The 17673-nt window shown below is 40.7% G+C and overlaps 1 protein-coding gene across 2 annotated transcripts in view; it reads left to right on the top strand.

Moving 5' to 3' along the window:
• Window positions 1-17673, top strand: part of RNF125 (ring finger protein 125) — a 51394-nt gene that overhangs the window by 13571 nt on the left and 20150 nt on the right. For both annotated transcript variants that reach the window (XM_051852045.3, XM_089305218.1), the window contains exons 2-4: window positions 9971-10124; window positions 15397-15491; window positions 16656-16746. In XM_051852045.3, coding sequence (XP_051708005.1) covers window positions 9971-10124; window positions 15397-15491; window positions 16656-16746 — 340 coding nt within the window. The remainder of the gene's footprint in view (window positions 1-9970; window positions 10125-15396; window positions 15492-16655; window positions 16747-17673) is intronic.

Raw genomic sequence — 17673 nt, 5'->3', positions numbered from 1 at the left:
TTTCTTTATTCTGATCTTGTCTTTTATGATTTCTCATTCTCAACCACCTTATGCCACAAGTGGGGCAGATAAAGGAATCTCCTGGTCTCCTTAGGTTTGCATCCATTTCCATTCCTTGAGTTTTTCTAGTCAGGACACCACACTCTTATTCATTAATGGGAACTTTGGGCTCTGCCCAGAAAGTCCTGCTTTTGAACAGTCCTCATAAATGATTTCATTACTTTACTTACTGACCATTTACGGTGTAGCTACTGTGTTCTTGGGTTTTGTAGTGGGGAGTCAGAGTTCAGGATTCTGAGTGGTCCTGTGCTGTATACATTTCTGTGATCTTCACCCAGTGGTGCTGTCACTGACGTGTTGTTAATGGGGGCATTTTTATTTCATTTTTTCAGTTTTATTGAGGTGATACAGTATAATTCACATAACATGTAATGGGTTGATATTGTGCACAGCCCTGTAACCACCACCACATATAAGATCTAGCGAGTTAGTTCCGTTACTCCAAAAGATCTCTCCTCTTTGTAGTCACTCTCTTCTCCCAGTGTCTGGTGCTGAGCTACCCCACCTCCTCTGTCACCAAGCTTAGGAATTATACAATAAGCAGATTTTTCACTTAGAATAATGGGACATATATTTTGTGTCATATGATGAAAGTCCCTTTGGCTTGGCTTCCATGTTAAATCCTAAATCTTTCTGCCCACTTTCCACGGTCAGTTGCTGCTTTGCTGATCTGTGCCACCATCCTCTCTTGAAACAACTCCTATGAGAGACTTAAAACTAGACTCCTGTGGCTCTTGTAAGTCTGTGAACCATTCTCCACGTAGGATCCAGGGTATGCAATACCAATCAAATCACATCCTTCTGTTTAAAACCCCCACACCTTCTCATTGCTCTTAGCTTTGGCCTTATGATTTGTCCCCTGGCTGTCTGACTCCCTTGGGCTCCCTATGTGTCAATGACCTGGCTTTCTATGGCTTGCTAAGGTGCTCCTTATGTTTTGCACCTTGTGTTATCAGCATTTGGAAAACCATTCCTTGGAGGTCTTCTCCAGGACCCCATGTACATTGCTCATTCAACCCCATTCATTTTCTTTTTTTCTGTTTCTTCAGAAATAATTTATTTCTTAACCTATCTACTTGTTTCTCTGCTTACTTCCTCTCTCCCCATTCCAGAACTTTGAGAGCAGGGACCTTAAGTGAGGCCACAGTGTTGTCTAGGCATGTCAAACACTGCCTGGCAATGTCAGCTAGTACTACAGATTTTGCCTTTGAATGAATGAATGTATGGATGGGTTTTGGGAAAGTTGTGCTGATTGATGCATTCCCTCACCTTCCAAATAGGGTCCTTGTTGTAACTATGGATAATTGTTTTATTAAAAAATAAAGGGGCATGCATTTGCTTCAGTGGCTAAGATGCCACCTGAGACACCTGCATCCCATATCAGAGTGCTTTGTTTGAGTGTGGCTCCTCTGCTTCCAATCCGGCTTCCTGCTGATGTATACCCTGGGAGGCAGCAGGTGATAACCCAAGTAGCTAGGCACCTGCCACCCACATAGGAGACCTGGATGGGGTTCCAGGCTCCTGACTTTGGCTTGGCTTAGCCCTGGCTGTTGTTTGTTTTACACAAACAACCGGTGAATGGAAGTGAACCAGTGAATGGAAGATCTCTGTATCCCTGTTTTTCTATCTCTTTGCCTTTCAAATAAAATGAAGATAAATAAATAAATAAATAAAAAGTAAAACCAATACAAATCCATTTTAAGGTTTTATGTTTTCATTTCAACTCATTCTGTGCTCTTTATTAAGTCATTGTAAGTGCAATATAATCTTTCTCACTGGATTTGGATGCTCTCAAAAATATTTTTTAACATTTTCACCAAGATGGGGCCTGTGCTGAAGAAAGATGCTTCTGCCCCTCCCCAAGTGGAAGCCAAGGTTTTGAAGGCCAAAAAGGAGTTCACAGTGACAACAAAAAAGAGAAGAACCCCACGTCCCCACCTTCTAACAGCCCAAGACACTAGGGATCCTCCAGAAACAGCCCAAATATCCCAGGAGAACACTCCCAGGAGAAACAAGGCTGACCATTAGGTCATCACGAAACTCCCCCTGACCACCGTGAAACACATAGATGACAGCAGCACTCTCGTGTTCCTTGTGCATGTCATGGCCAGGAAGCACCCGATCAAACAAGTTGAGAGGAAACTCTATGACACTCATGTTGCCAAGATCAATATCCTGATCAGGTAGCCTAATGAGGAGAAGAAGGCATGTGTTCTACTGGTTCCTGATTATGATGCTTTGGATGTCTCCAGCAAAACTGGGATCATCTAAGCTGAGTCAAGATGGCTAATTCTAAATATATGTTATATTTTTCTGCTCAATTCACATTTAATTAAGATTTTCAGGCATCTCATCCTGAAAATATTGTCCTTTCTAATTTTCCAACTAAATTTTTTTCAGGTATAAAAAAATTTTAAGTCATAAAAAAACAGTAAAGTCACAAATGCTTAAGTAAAGAAATATTACATAATAGTAAAGTGATTAATTTCCCCACCGTTTTATTATGAGAAATTTCTAAGTTGAAAAGATTATACAGGGGTTGGCACTGTGGCCTGAAGCGCTGGCATCCCATATGGGCGCCAGTTCAAGAACCAGCTGCTCCACTTCCAATCCAGCTCTCTGCTGTGGCCTGGGAAAGCAGCAGAAGATGGCCCAAGTGCATGAGTCCCTGCACCTGTGTGGGAGACCTGGAAGAAGCTCCTGGCTCCTGGCTCCGGCTGTTGCAGCCAATTGGGGAGTGAACCATCTGATGGAAGATCTCTCTCTCTCTTTCTCTCTGCCTCTCCTCTATCTGTGTAACTCTGACTTTCAAAAAAAAAATAAATCTTTCAAAAAAAGATTATACAGTGAATGCCCATATAATCATCTTCTAGGTTCTATAGTTGCTAATATTTTGATATGTTTGCTTTTATCTTTTACTTTATCATATAGCTATTTATCCATCTTGTTTTTTTATGCATTTAAGTGTAAGCTACAAATATCAGTTCACTTTATCCCTTGTCACATAACCATGCATAAAAATCAATGAGTTTAATATGTTCCATTAATTTTTAAAACATTTTTTTAAAGATTTGTTTATTTGAAAAGAGAATGACAGAGAAAGAGAGAGGGAGGAACAGACAGAGTGAGAAAACAGACATCTTCCATCATTTGCTGATTCACTTGCCAAGTGGCTCCGAGTGGCCCAGGCCAAAAACAGGAGCCAGGAACTCCATCCTGGTCTCCCACATAGGTGGCAGGGGCACAAGTATGTGGGCCATCTTCCACTGCCTTCCAATGCGCACTAGCAGGACACTAGATTTGAAGCTGAGAAGCTGGGACTCAAACTGGCGCTCTGATATGGGATGCCAACGTTGGAAGCAGTGGCTTAATTCACTATGCCATAATGTCAGTCCCCCAGATAGATAATTTTTGAAGTAAATTACACAGGCAATGAAATGAATGGATCCTAGATATACTGTTTGCTGAATTTTGACAAATTGTTGGCTTAGATGTCTACCAATATAGAATTCTATCATGCCCCATCCCAGCCAATCCCCATTCATATCTACCCAAAGGCAATTACCATAGATTTGTGTTGCTTATTTTAGAACTTCAGATAAGGGGAACTATATAGAATGGACTCTGTTGTGTCATTGGTGCATGTTATAGGTTGTTTGTTCTTTTTGTAGTTATAGCATTTTGTTGTATGAATATGCCACAAATTTGTTTATTCACTTGCTTGTTGATAGGCTACTATGAAAATATTTCTTAAGAATATTCTTGTCCAAAACTTTTTCTTATATGTGTTTTCATTTTTTGAGTAGATAGATGGAATTGGTATTGCTGGGCCAAAGGGTGTTTTGTTTTATTAGAAACTCCCAGACCATTTATCCAAAGTGATTGTAGGTAGTAAACTTTTAAAAGAATCATTATTGTAAAAAAAAAAAAAAAGAAGAAGAATCATTTTTGTGTGTGTTATGTAATATGATCATATGGGGTTTTTTATTTTATTTTATTTTATTTTTTTACAGGCAGAGTGGACAGTGAGAGAGAGAGAGAGACAGAGAGAAAGGTCTTCCTTTGCCGTTGGTTCACCCTCCAATGGCTGCCGCGGCCGGTACACTGCAGCCGGCGCAACGTGCTGATCTGATGGCAGGAGCCAGGTGCTTCTCCTGGTCTCCCATGGGGTGCAGGGCCCAAGCACTTGGGCCATCCTCCACTGCCTTCCCTGTCCACAGCAGAGAGCTGGCCTGGAAGAGGGGCAATCGGGACAGAATCCGGCGCCCCGACCGGGACTAGAACCCGGTATGCCGGCGCCGGTAGGTGGAGGATTAGCCTATTGAGCCACGGTGCCGGTGATCATATGGTTTTAATACTAAGCTTTTTAAAAATTTGAGAATGAACATACTCTTCTCCCACATTCTTCTTCTTTCCAGTTCCCATTTCCCCAACAGATAACAAATATTCTTAGCTCTTTATCCTTAGACATGTTTTTCTACATTTACAAACCAACAAGTGGTTCATATATATATATATATATATACATACATATATATATACTGCGATACACTTCACTATCTATGAGATTTTAGTGATTTTGAATTATCTTCTCTATGTAGTTATATAATTTATAGGTACTTATTACCTAAATCTGGATAGCCCTATATGGATTCTAATTAGAAAATTCATAAAATCCTTGATCACCTGCAAAAATTTTTTGTTAATATACTAGATCAGGATATTCAATTTACCAGCTCTTGTGACTTGAATTTGATAACTGCTAAGGGGAAAATATTTTAAAGATTTATTTACCTGAAAGGCAGAGAGAGAGAGAGAGAGATACATGGAGAGAGAGACTGAGAGACTGAGAGACAGAGAGAAATTTTTCCATCTGCTGGTCCACTCCCCAAGGGCTTTAACAACCAAGTCTGGGTCAGGCTGAAACCAGGAGACAAGAATTCCATCCTGGTCTCCCACATGAGTGGCAGGGGCACAAGTACTTGGGCCATCTTCTGCTGCCTTCCCAGGCACATTAGCAGGGAGTTGGATGGGAAGTAGAGCAGCCTAGACTGGAACCAGCACTGCCATATGGGAAGCAGGCTTCCCAAAGACTTAACCTGCTGCATCACAATACCCACCCCTAAGGAGAGAATTTTAACTTCAGTTCTTTTTGAACTAAGCAGTTTTTCAGTCATGTTTCTTATGGCCCTGCAAAGTGAGATTTGAGCTGCAAGGACATCCAATTTCTTCTTGTAGTAACACTTTAAAAGTCATGATTTTTATATTCACAATCAGCAAGCTCAGTCTCTTCCTAAACCCCTTGGTCTTTGTATGTTTTCTCCATTTTATAATCACTTTTTTGAAATGGATCCGGCTAATTGATTGGTCTACCAGATCTGCAACTAACATTCCCACATTATGCAGTAATATGTCTTTATGCTTTTTTGTGCTCGTTTGAGTTTCATGCCACCTGTATCACCACTGAACAGAAGTGGGTGGGGTAGTTAGGGACTTGATGAAGAAAAATGCCTCCAGTGTGCTACATTTTATAAATATCTACTGGGTATTTCCACTGTTGTGGTTATCATTTGTAATACAAAGCCTTTACAGAATGTTCTCCATGAAAGGCCCACCCAGTGGTTTATATAGCACATCCATGATCTTATATTCCGCTGCTTCAACTTCAATGGGGAGAATTGTGTCTTGGAAAAGACAACAAACTTTGAGGCCCTTGGCTGTGAAAGCTTGACACATGGCTCCACTTCTCTGTTCCTCAGTGTGTCGTCAGTAGGATGAGGAAAAAGCACAGTAGTGTTTCACAGTTAGTCTAGGGATCTACTGTATCATGTGTAAAAATGCTTACTGCAGGCAAGGCATCACTCATCATCTTCTGCTTGCACTCGAATAAAACTCAAATAAGTCATGAGAAAAAGAGGAAAACTTTCGGTCGACAAGAAACAAAATGTTATCTGTTTGATTTCAAATAATATAAATAAATAATTCATGTCAGTACTGTCAGTGTTGGGGCCAGTGCTATGGCACAGCGAGATAAACTACCACCTGCAACACTGGCATCTCATATGAAGCACCAGTTCAAGTCTCAGCTGCTCTGCTTCCTATCCAGCTCCCTGCTAATGCTCCTGGGAAAGCAGTAGAAGATGGCCCAAGTGCTTGGGTCTCTGCCACCCATGTGGTAGACCTGGATGGTGTTCCTGGATCCTGGCTTCAGATTGGCCCAGCCCTGGCTCTTGGGATCATTTGGGGAGTAAAGCAGCAGATGGAAGATATCTTTCTGTGTGTTTCTCCCTCTCTCTTTGTCCCTCCATCTTTCAAATATGTAAATAAATAAATATTTTTAAAAACCCATAGGTATTGTGTTGAAGATATTAATTTTTTAAAAAGATTTTTATTTATTTGTTTGAGAGAGAGAAGCCTTCCATCTGCTAGTTCATTCTCTAAATGGCCACAGTGGCCGAAGCTAGGCCGAGCCAAAGCCAGGATCCAGGAACTTCCTCCAGGTCTTCTATGTGGGTGTTGGGGCCCAAGCACTTAGGCCTCCTTTACTGCTTTCCAAGGCCACAACAGAGAGCTGGATCAGAAGAGGAGCAGCTGGGAAATGAACCATCACCTATATAGGATGCTGGCACCTCAAACAGAGGTTTAGCCTCCTATGCCACAGTGCCAGCCCCTAAGATGTTATTTTTTTTTAAAGATTTATTTATTTGAAAGACAGAGTTACAGAAAGAGGTAGAGACAGAGAGAGAGGTCTTCCATCCACTGGTTCATTCCCCAGATGGCTGCAATGGCTGGAGCTGCACTGATCTGAAGCTAGGAGCCAGGAGCTTCTTCCAGGTCTCCCACGTGGGTGCAGGGGCCCAAGGACTTGGGCCATCTTCCGCTGCTATGCCAGGCCATAGCAGAGAGCTGGCTTCAAAGAGGAGCAGTCGGAACCAGAGCTGCTGCCCATATGGGATGCAAGCACTTTCAGGCCAGGGTGTTAACACGCTGCGCCATAGCGCCTGCCCCCAAGATGTTAATTTTGAGGTGAACATTAGAACCATTTGTAAGGAAAACCCTTCAGGACCATAGTTTGAGGACTCATTCTTAGAAACATAAAGACATGCAAGGGCAGATTATACCTTGGAATGTATAATCAGTCAAAATAGAGAGAAACAAAAGATAACACAGGACTTTAGATCTCTTAATTCTAAAGTTTTGCTCTTTCTAAGGGGGGCAGCTATGATAATGAAATGAAGAGTTATTGAACTTTGGGTCTGAAAACCCCAGCTTCAGACCAACTGCATTCATGCACTTTCTATATATCTGATCTTGCAGTTATAACCTACCCTCCTTGTACTTCAGTTTCCTCATATATAAATGGAAATAATGATCTTTCTTAGGGGATCGTTAAGGATAAATGAATTACGGTATGTGGAAATGTTAAAAATTTCTGTAAAGAACTATTATATCAAGCTTTAAATTGTCTAAACAAAAAGTTATCAAACAGTAACAGAAACAGCTGGAAGGAAACAAGTAGTTGGGGAGTTCTGAGTAAAGAGTAGGATAGTCCTGTCAGGTTGCTGCTGGATCAGTCTTCTGTCATTCTGTTCAGTATTCAGCTCCCAGGGGGCGGGTCTACTTGGTGCTCATGCTTTCAGCAGGCAGGGGATGGTAGGCACCTTGACTGGGGACCTGCTAAGAGAAGTGTGGTTCCTGCAGAGCAAACACAGGATGCTACTGCAAGAAAAAGGGGCAACGGATGCTGGGCAGGCGTAAACATCAAGAGAGTTGCCTTAAGCACTGTGCAAATGGAAGCATCCTCTGTGTACTTATAATTGATAGCAGATGCAGAAGAGAATACTTTTAAGAGTCACTAAGGCTAATATAATTGGGAGTTAAGAAGGGGAAATGAACAAGAATGGTTTGGAAAATAGCTGTGCTTGTCCATTACTCAAGTTTATCATTGGAAAGCACTTAAATAATACTTCCCAAATGCCCATTAGCAATAGAATGGGAAATAAATTGTGTATTCATACAGCAGACTTCACAAAATTAGAACAGACCATATCAACAACACAAAACCATATGGATGAATCTCTTGATTATTATATTGAAGTAAAGACAGATAAAGAATGCCAGAAGCTTCCATTTATAGAAAGGACAAAAACAGGCAAACCTCACTTTGTTTTTAGGAGTCAGTGATTAAAGCCATCAAGAATTGTGAGCAGTGATGTGAAAGCTGTGGTCTGGTACAACATTTCATAATCACATTGCCATGTTTTGTGCATTAAAATATATCTTATTTTTTTTAAAAAGTCAGTAAAGAGATTAGAATCATTACTGGCAGGAAATAGGAAGGGCAATTCTAAGAGCTAGCTTTTTGCTATGGGTACTGGTTATATGGGTGTTTTCAGTTTGTGAGATTTCACTGAAATATATGCCTAGGATATATGAACTTCGCAATTATGTAAATAATGTAAGTAGATTTTTTGAAGATTATTTATTTAAAAGGCAGAATTATAGAGAGGGAGAGAGGGAGAGAGGGAGAGAGAGAGACAGAGAGAGAGGTCTTCCATCTACTGGTTCACTTCCAAGATGGCAATAATGGCTGGAGCTGGGCTGATCTGAAGCCAGGAGCCAGGAGCCTCCTCTGGGTCTACCACATGGGTGCAGGGGCCCAAGGACTTGAGCTGTCTTCTACGGTTTTCCCAGACCATAGCAGAGAGCTGGATCAGAAGTGGAACAGCCGGGTCTCAAATTGGCACCCATATGGGATGCTGGCATGCAGGCAGCAGCTTTACTGGCTACACCACAGTGCCAGTCCCCCCCCCCCCCCGTATAAGTAAATTTTAAAAAGCTTAACTTTTGATATGTTAACATTCTTGAGTAGATTTTACATGCTGAATAGCTTAAGAGAGGTAGCAGATCATGCTGATGTGCTATCCTATCTAAATGCTCATTCCATGTACTTTTAGCCTTTGACAGCTTCCATAAATGGGTCAAAACTTTCAGTGAATTCTGTTGATCATGTTGCGATTTTATTATGATCATCTTTAAATAAACCAGAGAATATATATATATAAATATTGACTTAAAGGACATTCCTAGTAGTGTGATGTTGATGGAATAATTTTCTATATCTGGAAACAATTATGGAATTATTTTATAAGGAATTACAATGTGTCTGGTATTTTTATTTCCTTGATTTGGTGCTATTTTATTATCTACCACACAAAGACCTATTTTCCAAGAAAATTTGATGTAAGATGAGATTAAAGAAAGTGAAGAATATTAGATATCCTTTGAGTGATAATTTTAACTTAGTTTATAGAAATGCTATTTCACCCACTTTGTAGTCTTATGTTTTTTAAAAATGTTTACTTATTTATTTTCATCTATTTGAGAGGCAGAGCAGCAGTGGGAGGGAGAAGGAGATCTGTCATGTGCTGGTTCACTTCTAAATACCCACAACTGCCACGACCAAGCCAAAGCCAACAGCCCAGAACTTCATCAGGGTCTCCCACATGGGTGGAAGAGCCCCAAGCATTTGAGCCAGCATCTGTTACCTTCCAGGGTGCATTAACCAGGCTGCTGGATTAGAAGCAGAGTAGCAGAACTCAAATCAGCACTCTATGAGATGCAGGCCTCCCAAGTGGCAGCTTAACCCGCTGCATCGCAATGCCCACCTCTGTTCTTTCTTTTATTTAAATGCATATTAGTGTACATGGTGAGGATGTGTGGTCCTAGAGAAGGCTTACTGAAAAGCTAAGTGATTCACTGGGAAGTGGAAGATGCAGTGGACCTGTAATTTAACAGTATGGTTCAGAGTGTAGAAGGTGTCATTAAGTTACAATGTTAAGAAACAGATGGTGGCGACCCCTTTATACCTTGCAAGGAAACTGATGTATTCTTGGTTTGTTTTGGGCAGATTCTGCCGTTCCTGTATTGCTACCAGTCTAAAGAACAATAAGTGGACCTGTCCTTATTGCCGGGCATATCTGCCTTCAGAAGGAGTTCCAGCAACTGATGTAGCCAAGAGAATGAAATCAGAATACCAGAACTGCACTGAGTGTGACACCCTGGTATGTGACCTTGCCCTTGTTCATGGTTACCTGCTTAGATCCCTGAGAAATTTGTCATTTTACTTATGCTTTTGATCCCATCCTATCTACCTTCTCTTTTAAAAAATTAATTTACTTGTTTATTTTCACTTGATTTGAAAGGCAGAGAAACACACACACACACACAGAGATCTGCCTTCTGCTGTAGCACTTCCCAAATACCTGCATCAGCCAGGGCTGGGCCAGACTGAAGCTAGGGGCCCGTAACTCCATGCAGGTCTCCAAGTTCTTCAGCCATCATCTGCCACCTCCCAGGGTACACATTAGCAGAAAGCTGGATCAGAGTGAAGGGGAGCGAGCTGTTGAACCAGACACTGTAATATGGGATGTAGCTGTCCCAAACTGTGAATTAGTTACTGCTCCAATTACCCACTCCTCTACTCATGTCTTCTAAAGTGTTTGATTTCAGCTTCCCCTCATCCTCTTCATCTATGTCATTTGTAAAAGCTGCCAAAAACGAGCCTTTGAACTTCTAATTTTTGAAGCAAATATTTTCATTGACCACCTCCCTTTCTTCTTCCTCTCATTACTTGCATGATTCCCTGTTATGTAGCCCCTATTTCTGTTACTCAATCGCAGCCAACTAGTGAATAGTTTTATCATCCAGTGACGTGGTTCCACCTATACTATTCTGGACTTCTTAGGGTTTATTGATTGCTTCTTCCTTGTTGTAGTTTAAATGTTTGATTCTGTTTCTTCAAGATTTATTTATTTATTTGAAAAGCATAGTTACAGAGAGAGAAGGAGAGATGAGAGGGAGAGAGTGATGGAGAGAGTGAAAGAGAGAGACAGAGAGAGAGAGAGCAAGAGAGAGATCTTCCATCTGCTGATTCATTCCCCAAATGGCTGCAATGGCCAGGGCTTGGTCAGGCCAAAGGCAGGAGCCAGGAGCTTCTTCCGGGTCTCCCATGTGGGTGGCAGGGGCCCAAGCACTTGGGCCATCCTTGTGCTGCTTTTCCAGGTGAATTAGCAGGGAGCTATATTGGAAGTGGAGCAGGTAGGACTTGAACTGATGCCCATATGGGATGCTGGCACTGCAAGTAGTGGCTTAACCTGTTGTGCCACAGCACCAGCCCTTCATATTTGGTTCTACAGTAGCCTGGTCAGATCGTGTGAGGTCTTAGAGGCCATGTGAAAAGAGTCCAGATTTTACCCTAAACACAATAGTAAACCATAGAAAGTATAAGCTTTGGAGTGCTGAGATCCAATTAATACCTGTAAGATCAGTTTAGCATATGCAAGGAGAATGGTTTGGAGGGGCCAAAGTAGAACTAGTGAAACCAGTTAGGTGACTATTATGACTGGTGAGGTAAGGAAGGTGGATTAGGGTGATAACATTAGGTGTGTAATAACAGGCTGTTTCAAGGACTATTTAGAAGGTAGAATTGAAGGAAATTGGTAACTCACTGTATATGGGGTTAAGTAAAAGGTAAGTATTAAAATTGTCCATTGGGGTTCTGATCCACATAAGTGAGTGTCCTAGGGATTGGTGTCATTGCACAGCGAGAACAATAACATTCCCCACTAACCTCCTAGTTGGGAGTTCCAGTTCCAGGCCTGGGACCTCCACTTTCAATCTGTCTTCCTGCTAATGTATCCTGGGAGGCAGAAGATGATGGCTCAAATGCTTGGGTCCCTGTCACCCACATGGGAGACCCAGATAGAATTCCAGGCTCCTAGCTTTTACCTGGTCCAGTCCTGTCTGCTGTAGGCATTTTGGGAGTGAATCAACAGATGAAAGATTTGTCTCTCTCGGTCTGTCTGTCTCTCTGCCTTCCAAGTAGATGAAAACAGTAAACAAATAAACAAACATTTAAATGAGTGTGCTAATATGAGGAGTAAATTTGGATAAGAATAGAGAGTGAAGTTTCAGAACAAATTTGACTTGTTAAGGGTAGATAGATACCTAGTCTAGAAACCAAAAGAGAAATTATGTACTGAGCATCTATATTTCTCTAGAAAACCTTTCTTGATCATTCATCTAAATTAAAGCCCTATGGGACCTGCCTTGTGGCTTAGTGGGTAAAAGTTGCCACCTGTAGTGCCAGTATCCCATATGGGTGATGGTTCAAATCCCTACTGCTCCACTTCCAATCTAACTCCCTGCTAATGTGCCTTGAAAAGCAGTGGAAGATGACTCAAGTGCTTGGGCCCCTAAATCCACATGGAAGACCTGGAAGAAACTCCTGGCACCCAGCTTCGGACTGGCCCAGCACTAGTCATTATGGCCATTCGGGGGTAAACCAGCAGATGGAAGATCTTTTGGTTTCTCCTCTCTTTCTGTAACTCTGTCTTTCAAATACATAAATAAATGTTTAATAAGTAAATAAATAAAATGAAAATAAAGGGGCCAGCGCCGTGACTCACTTGGTTAATCCTCCGCCTGCGGCACCAGCATCCCATATGGGTACAAGGTTCTAGTCCCAGTTGCTCCTCTTCCAGTCCAGCTCTCTGCTGTGGCCCGGGAAGGCAGTGGAGGATGGCCCAAGTGCTTCGGTGCCTGCACCCACGTCGGAAACCATGAAGAATCACCTGGATCCTGGCTTTGGATCGGAGCATAGCTCCAGCCGTAGCAGCCATTTTGGGGGTGAACCAATGGAAGGAAGACCTTTCTCTCTGTCTTTCTCCCTTACTATCTAACTCTACCTGTCAAATAAATAAATATATAAGAATCTTTTAAAAATTTAAAAATAAATTAGGGCCCTGTGATATTTTCCCATTGCACTCTGTGCTTTCCCTTTATATGACTTATTACCATTTCTAATTATGCTTTTGTGGGGTTTTTATTTAATTTAAATTATTCTCATCAGATTTGAGTCCCATCAGTGTAAAGGTTGTGTACGTTTTATTAGTAGTTGTGTACTTAGCATCTTGAAAAGTGACAGTAGGCCAGCATTGGGGTTGGTAAGGCTACAGCTTGCAATGCTGGCATCCCATATGGTACTGGTTCAAATCCTGGGTGCTCCGTTCCTGATCCTGCACCCTGCTAATGGCCTGGGAAAAGCAGCAGAAGATGGCCCAAATGTTTGGGTTCCTGCTATCCACTTGGGAGACCTGGATGAAGCTCTTGGCTCCTGCCTTTGGCCTGGACCAGTGCTGGCTGTTGCAACCATCTGCCACCCAGCAGAGGGAAGAGCTCTCTCTGTCTCTCCCTCTCTGCATCTCTGACTTTGAAATAAACAACTAAATTTTTTTTAAAATAAAAGTGACTTGCACACTAGTCAAAGCTTGTTGCATTTTTGAATGGTTATGTGAGACTCAATCTATTCATGGCCACCTGGCTGTAGAATTTATGCATGGTCTTTGGAGTCAGATATCCTGGAATCAAACTCTAATTATCTTACTTACTCTTTGTGATTTGGGGCAAGCTATTAATGTGAGTATTTTTCTCTTTATAAAATAAGGGAAAAGATAATGTTCACACTATGGGTGGTTATGAAGGTAAATTTTATCTATCTATTGATCTAGAGTTTAGTGCTTGGGACATAGTAAACAGTTTTATATTCTCAGTAATCAATTATTGTTTTTATTTAGATTTATGTCATCATATAAAATTCAACACATAAATCAAAGTCATCATATCATTCTGTCATCTGGTTCTTTATCCCACTTTCGTTGTTTGTCAAGTAAGAGCATTGTCTTCATTATCATGGATGGAGATCCCCTTCCTTTCTCACTCCCCATATAGTCTAAGGATTTTTATCTATTTTTTCTCTAAGCTACTTCTTTTGCCTATTCCTTTCTATGCTATTCCTCTTGCCAGAAAGGCTGCCCATTTCGCCTAGAGCTGTTTTAGACTTGATCTGTTCTTCAAAGTCCAAGTCAGATCTCCATTTATGAGATCTGTCCTAGTATTCCAGTCCCTCCATTAAATAATTTCTATAGCTGTCAACACATCCCTTTCTCTCTATTAGATTGTAAGCACCGTTAGAGCAGATACAGTGCACCTTTCTTCTGCCTTTTCATATAATGTTTCACATAATTTTGTGTCTAGGCCATGAATTTGTCAATTTGTTTGTCCATATCTAGCCCCAGATATTTATGTTGAACAAGGACTACAAAGAGAAAAGAAATACTTATTAGCAGAAGTAGTAAAGACGTGGAAGAACCCTAATGTGCAAAGTTGAAAAGGCTGTAAAACTTTTATTTAAGACTGCACCCTCCATCACTTTACATTTTACATCTTTTAGATAAATATTTGGAAAGCAAGGCTTTTGGTTTTACTTTTACACTTCTTTTTATTTTTGTTAAACAATTAAAACTGTTTCCTTGACGTGGTTGCTTTCGTGTTTGAGGTTTAATTTCCGTAGCTTGGGCAAAATGAAGCAAAACGGGTGGGCTGCCTCACCACAGCTCTACAAAGCTTCCTTTGGTACAAGATCTTATCAGAGTGTCTAATGAAACATTTAGTAGAATATGTGCTGTGTTAGCAATAGACCCCTCATGGTGAAGCTCTCTGAATGTATATCTGGAGGAATAGGGGCTCTTTATTCTGCACTGATGAAAATCGATGGCAAGAGCCGTCTTTTATGTTTGCTTTTAATGGAGCCATTAAGTATATTGTGCATTGTGAATTCATGTCTTAACTGCGTACATTATAAAACCATGGTATTTATCTTGCCCTAAAGCACAAGGTTTCTATTAACTTACTGTGGAGATCTTTATCCATTTAGTCTTATCTCTCTTTATTTCTTTTCCTTCTTAAGTTTTTCTTTTTTTCCTCCCTCTCTCCTTTTCTTCACTCATTTTCCTTCTTTCCTTTCTTTCTCTGGCATGCACAAAATGCAAATTTTGAGTTACTAACCATTGTTCCAATTCAAAGTGTATATATATATATGTATATATGTATATATATGTTCTATGTTCTATACACTTTATACATAGTACATAAAATATATATAATATAGTATATTATATATAAATTATTAACTATAAATGTATAGTATATAAAGTAAATATATATAATATATAGTATATATATAAAGTACATATACTTTATATTTTTCTAGAAGAATCAAGTTCAAGAACTAACATTTGGGTCTACTAAGTATTGGAGAAATTTTAAAATAGTTTTATTCTTGATGATGCCCTAATTTCGTGATACTGTTGTCATGAATGCATCTATTTAAATAACTGGCTGGCTCATAGTATGATCTTATTTGAAAGTTATAACCTGGGTTACATAAAGCCCTCTTTCAACAGTGAAAGTTATTTTGCATTTGCTTTTCTATAGGTTTGCCTCAGTGAGATGAGAGCGCACATAAGGACTTGTCAGAAGTACATTGATAAGTATGGACCACTACAAGAACTTGTGGAGACAGCAACAAGGTTTGTTTCAGTACAATGGAGTTTGATGTTAAATCTGATGCATCTATAAAGAATTTAAGGGGTAGGAGAGTTTAACGCTTATGAAAATATTTATGTAGTTATGTTTAGGCATTTCACCATAAAACCTGGTACTGTTAATTATTTGTTAATAGCAATCATTGTCATTGTCTACTTTAAAAACTGTGTAGGGAACGGACCACGCAATGGAGAGATTAGGGTAACTTTCTTAGAAAAGTTTATATTAGAGAAGACCCAAAAATAGAATGCTGAACTGTTAGATTTCTGGTAGGCAGTAGCTTAACCTGTGTAAAAATTTAACGGGGTAGTTACAAGTCAGTTTTTATTTTGCACCGAAAACTAAGAATGTGAGTTGACACCTGAAATTATGTACTCCTGTTCTTGTGGAGTTGGAGAACAAATAGCACCCAATTTGGATGTTATCTGTTATGAAAGGGAGGAAGAAAAAGATAACTACAGAACTGTTGATTGCTGTGATCCTCAGTTTCTCAATTAATGGCTGCTCTGATTATATTTCCCTTCCAAAGAGAATAAAGTGCTTTAAGTGTACTATTAGGCTGGCACCGTGGCTCAACAGGCTAATCCTCCACCTAGTGGCGCCGGCACACCGGGTTCTAGTCCCAGTCAGGGCGCCGGATTCTGTCCCGGTTGCCCCTCTTCCAGGCCAGCTCTCTGCTGTGGCCTGGGAAGGCAGTGGAGAATGGCCCAAGTGCTTGGGCCTTGCACTCCATGGGAGACCAGGAGAAGCACCTGGCTCCTGCCTTCGGATCCGCGTGGTGCGCTGGCCGCAGCGCACCGGCCGCGGCGGCCATTGGAGGGTGAACCAACGGCAAAGGAAGACCTTTCTCTCTGTCTCTCTCTCTCACTATCCACTCTGCCTGTCTAAAAAAAAAAAAAAAAAAAAAGTGTACTATTAACTGTTTTTCTGCCTTCCCAGGGAAGCTACTAACTGATATTTCTTAGGAGAAAAATTCAGGCATCTGGATCAGCTCTATTATCAGGACAGAACAAATAATGCCAAATCAAAGAAAGAATTAGGAACAGAGATCAGATATCCCTCTGTTGTATTTTTCTAATCCCTACTTATGCTACTACTCTCTGATTGCCAGCAATTTGAGTAACATTTGGATTCTCTGTGATTTTCAGGTGTGTATGTCCATTTTGTCAGAGGGAGTTGGATGAAGACAGCCTGCTGGATCATTGTATTACTCATCACAGATCAGAAAGGAGGCCTGTGGTAAGGAATTTTGCTACTATGTATTTGAGTAATGTCCTAATTCTGGATACATTAGATAGTCTAGTCCATTTAATAGATTTCTATTTATAGCTTTGTTATAAAGGACAATAATTGATGTTGAGGTTATGATAATTCTATGTTAATGATATGTGAAAGTGCTGAGTTGAAACTGACAAGAACTTCTAATGTGCAATTGCTCTTTCATTTATGAAATTATACATTATCTCTTACAGATACTCAAGGGCATAATCAACTAAAATGATCCAAAATGCATATATAAAATCTAATTTTAGTTTACTAACCGTAGTCATACCCTAAGTTTAAAATATTTTTAAGTAATGCAAATAGTGATATGACACTAGAAATGAAGTCACTCATTTTAATTGATTAACCTATTGTTTTTTTTCCTAATCTGAATACTTATCCATATGCCTAGTAGATATACATATGGCATATGGCTCTTCCTTTCCTAGATTTATTGTTTTTTTTTGTTTTTTTTTTTTTTTTTTTTTGACAGGCAGAGTGGACAGTGAGAGACAGAGAGAGAGAGAGAAAGGTCTTCCGTTGCCGTAGGTTCACCCTCCAGTGGCCGCCACGGCTGGTGCGCTGCGGCCGGCACACCGCGCTGATCCAAAGCCAGGAGCCAGGTGCTTCTCCTGGTCTCCCATGGAGTGCAGGGCCCAAGCACTTGGGCCATCCTCCATTGCGCTCCCGGGCCACAGCAGAGAGCTGGCCTGGAAGAGGGGCAACCGGGACAGAATCTGGCGCCCTGACTGGGACTAGAACCCAGTGTGCGGGGCCGCTAGGTGGAGGATTAGCCTATTGAGCCGCGGCGCCGGCTAGATTTATTGTTAATGCTGCCTTTTGTCTTTTCAACCTGGCATTTTAGTTCCACTGTGCTATGTAGTTTTTGCATTTTTAAAGATT

Source organism: Oryctolagus cuniculus, chromosome 10, assembly GCF_051225735.1.
Source record: "Oryctolagus cuniculus isolate XC-2025 breed Fujian yellow rabbit chromosome 10, ASM5122573v1, whole genome shotgun sequence".
Taxonomy (NCBI): domain Eukaryota; kingdom Metazoa; phylum Chordata; class Mammalia; order Lagomorpha; family Leporidae; genus Oryctolagus; species Oryctolagus cuniculus.
This window is presented reverse-complemented; position numbering and strand designations above follow the sequence as displayed.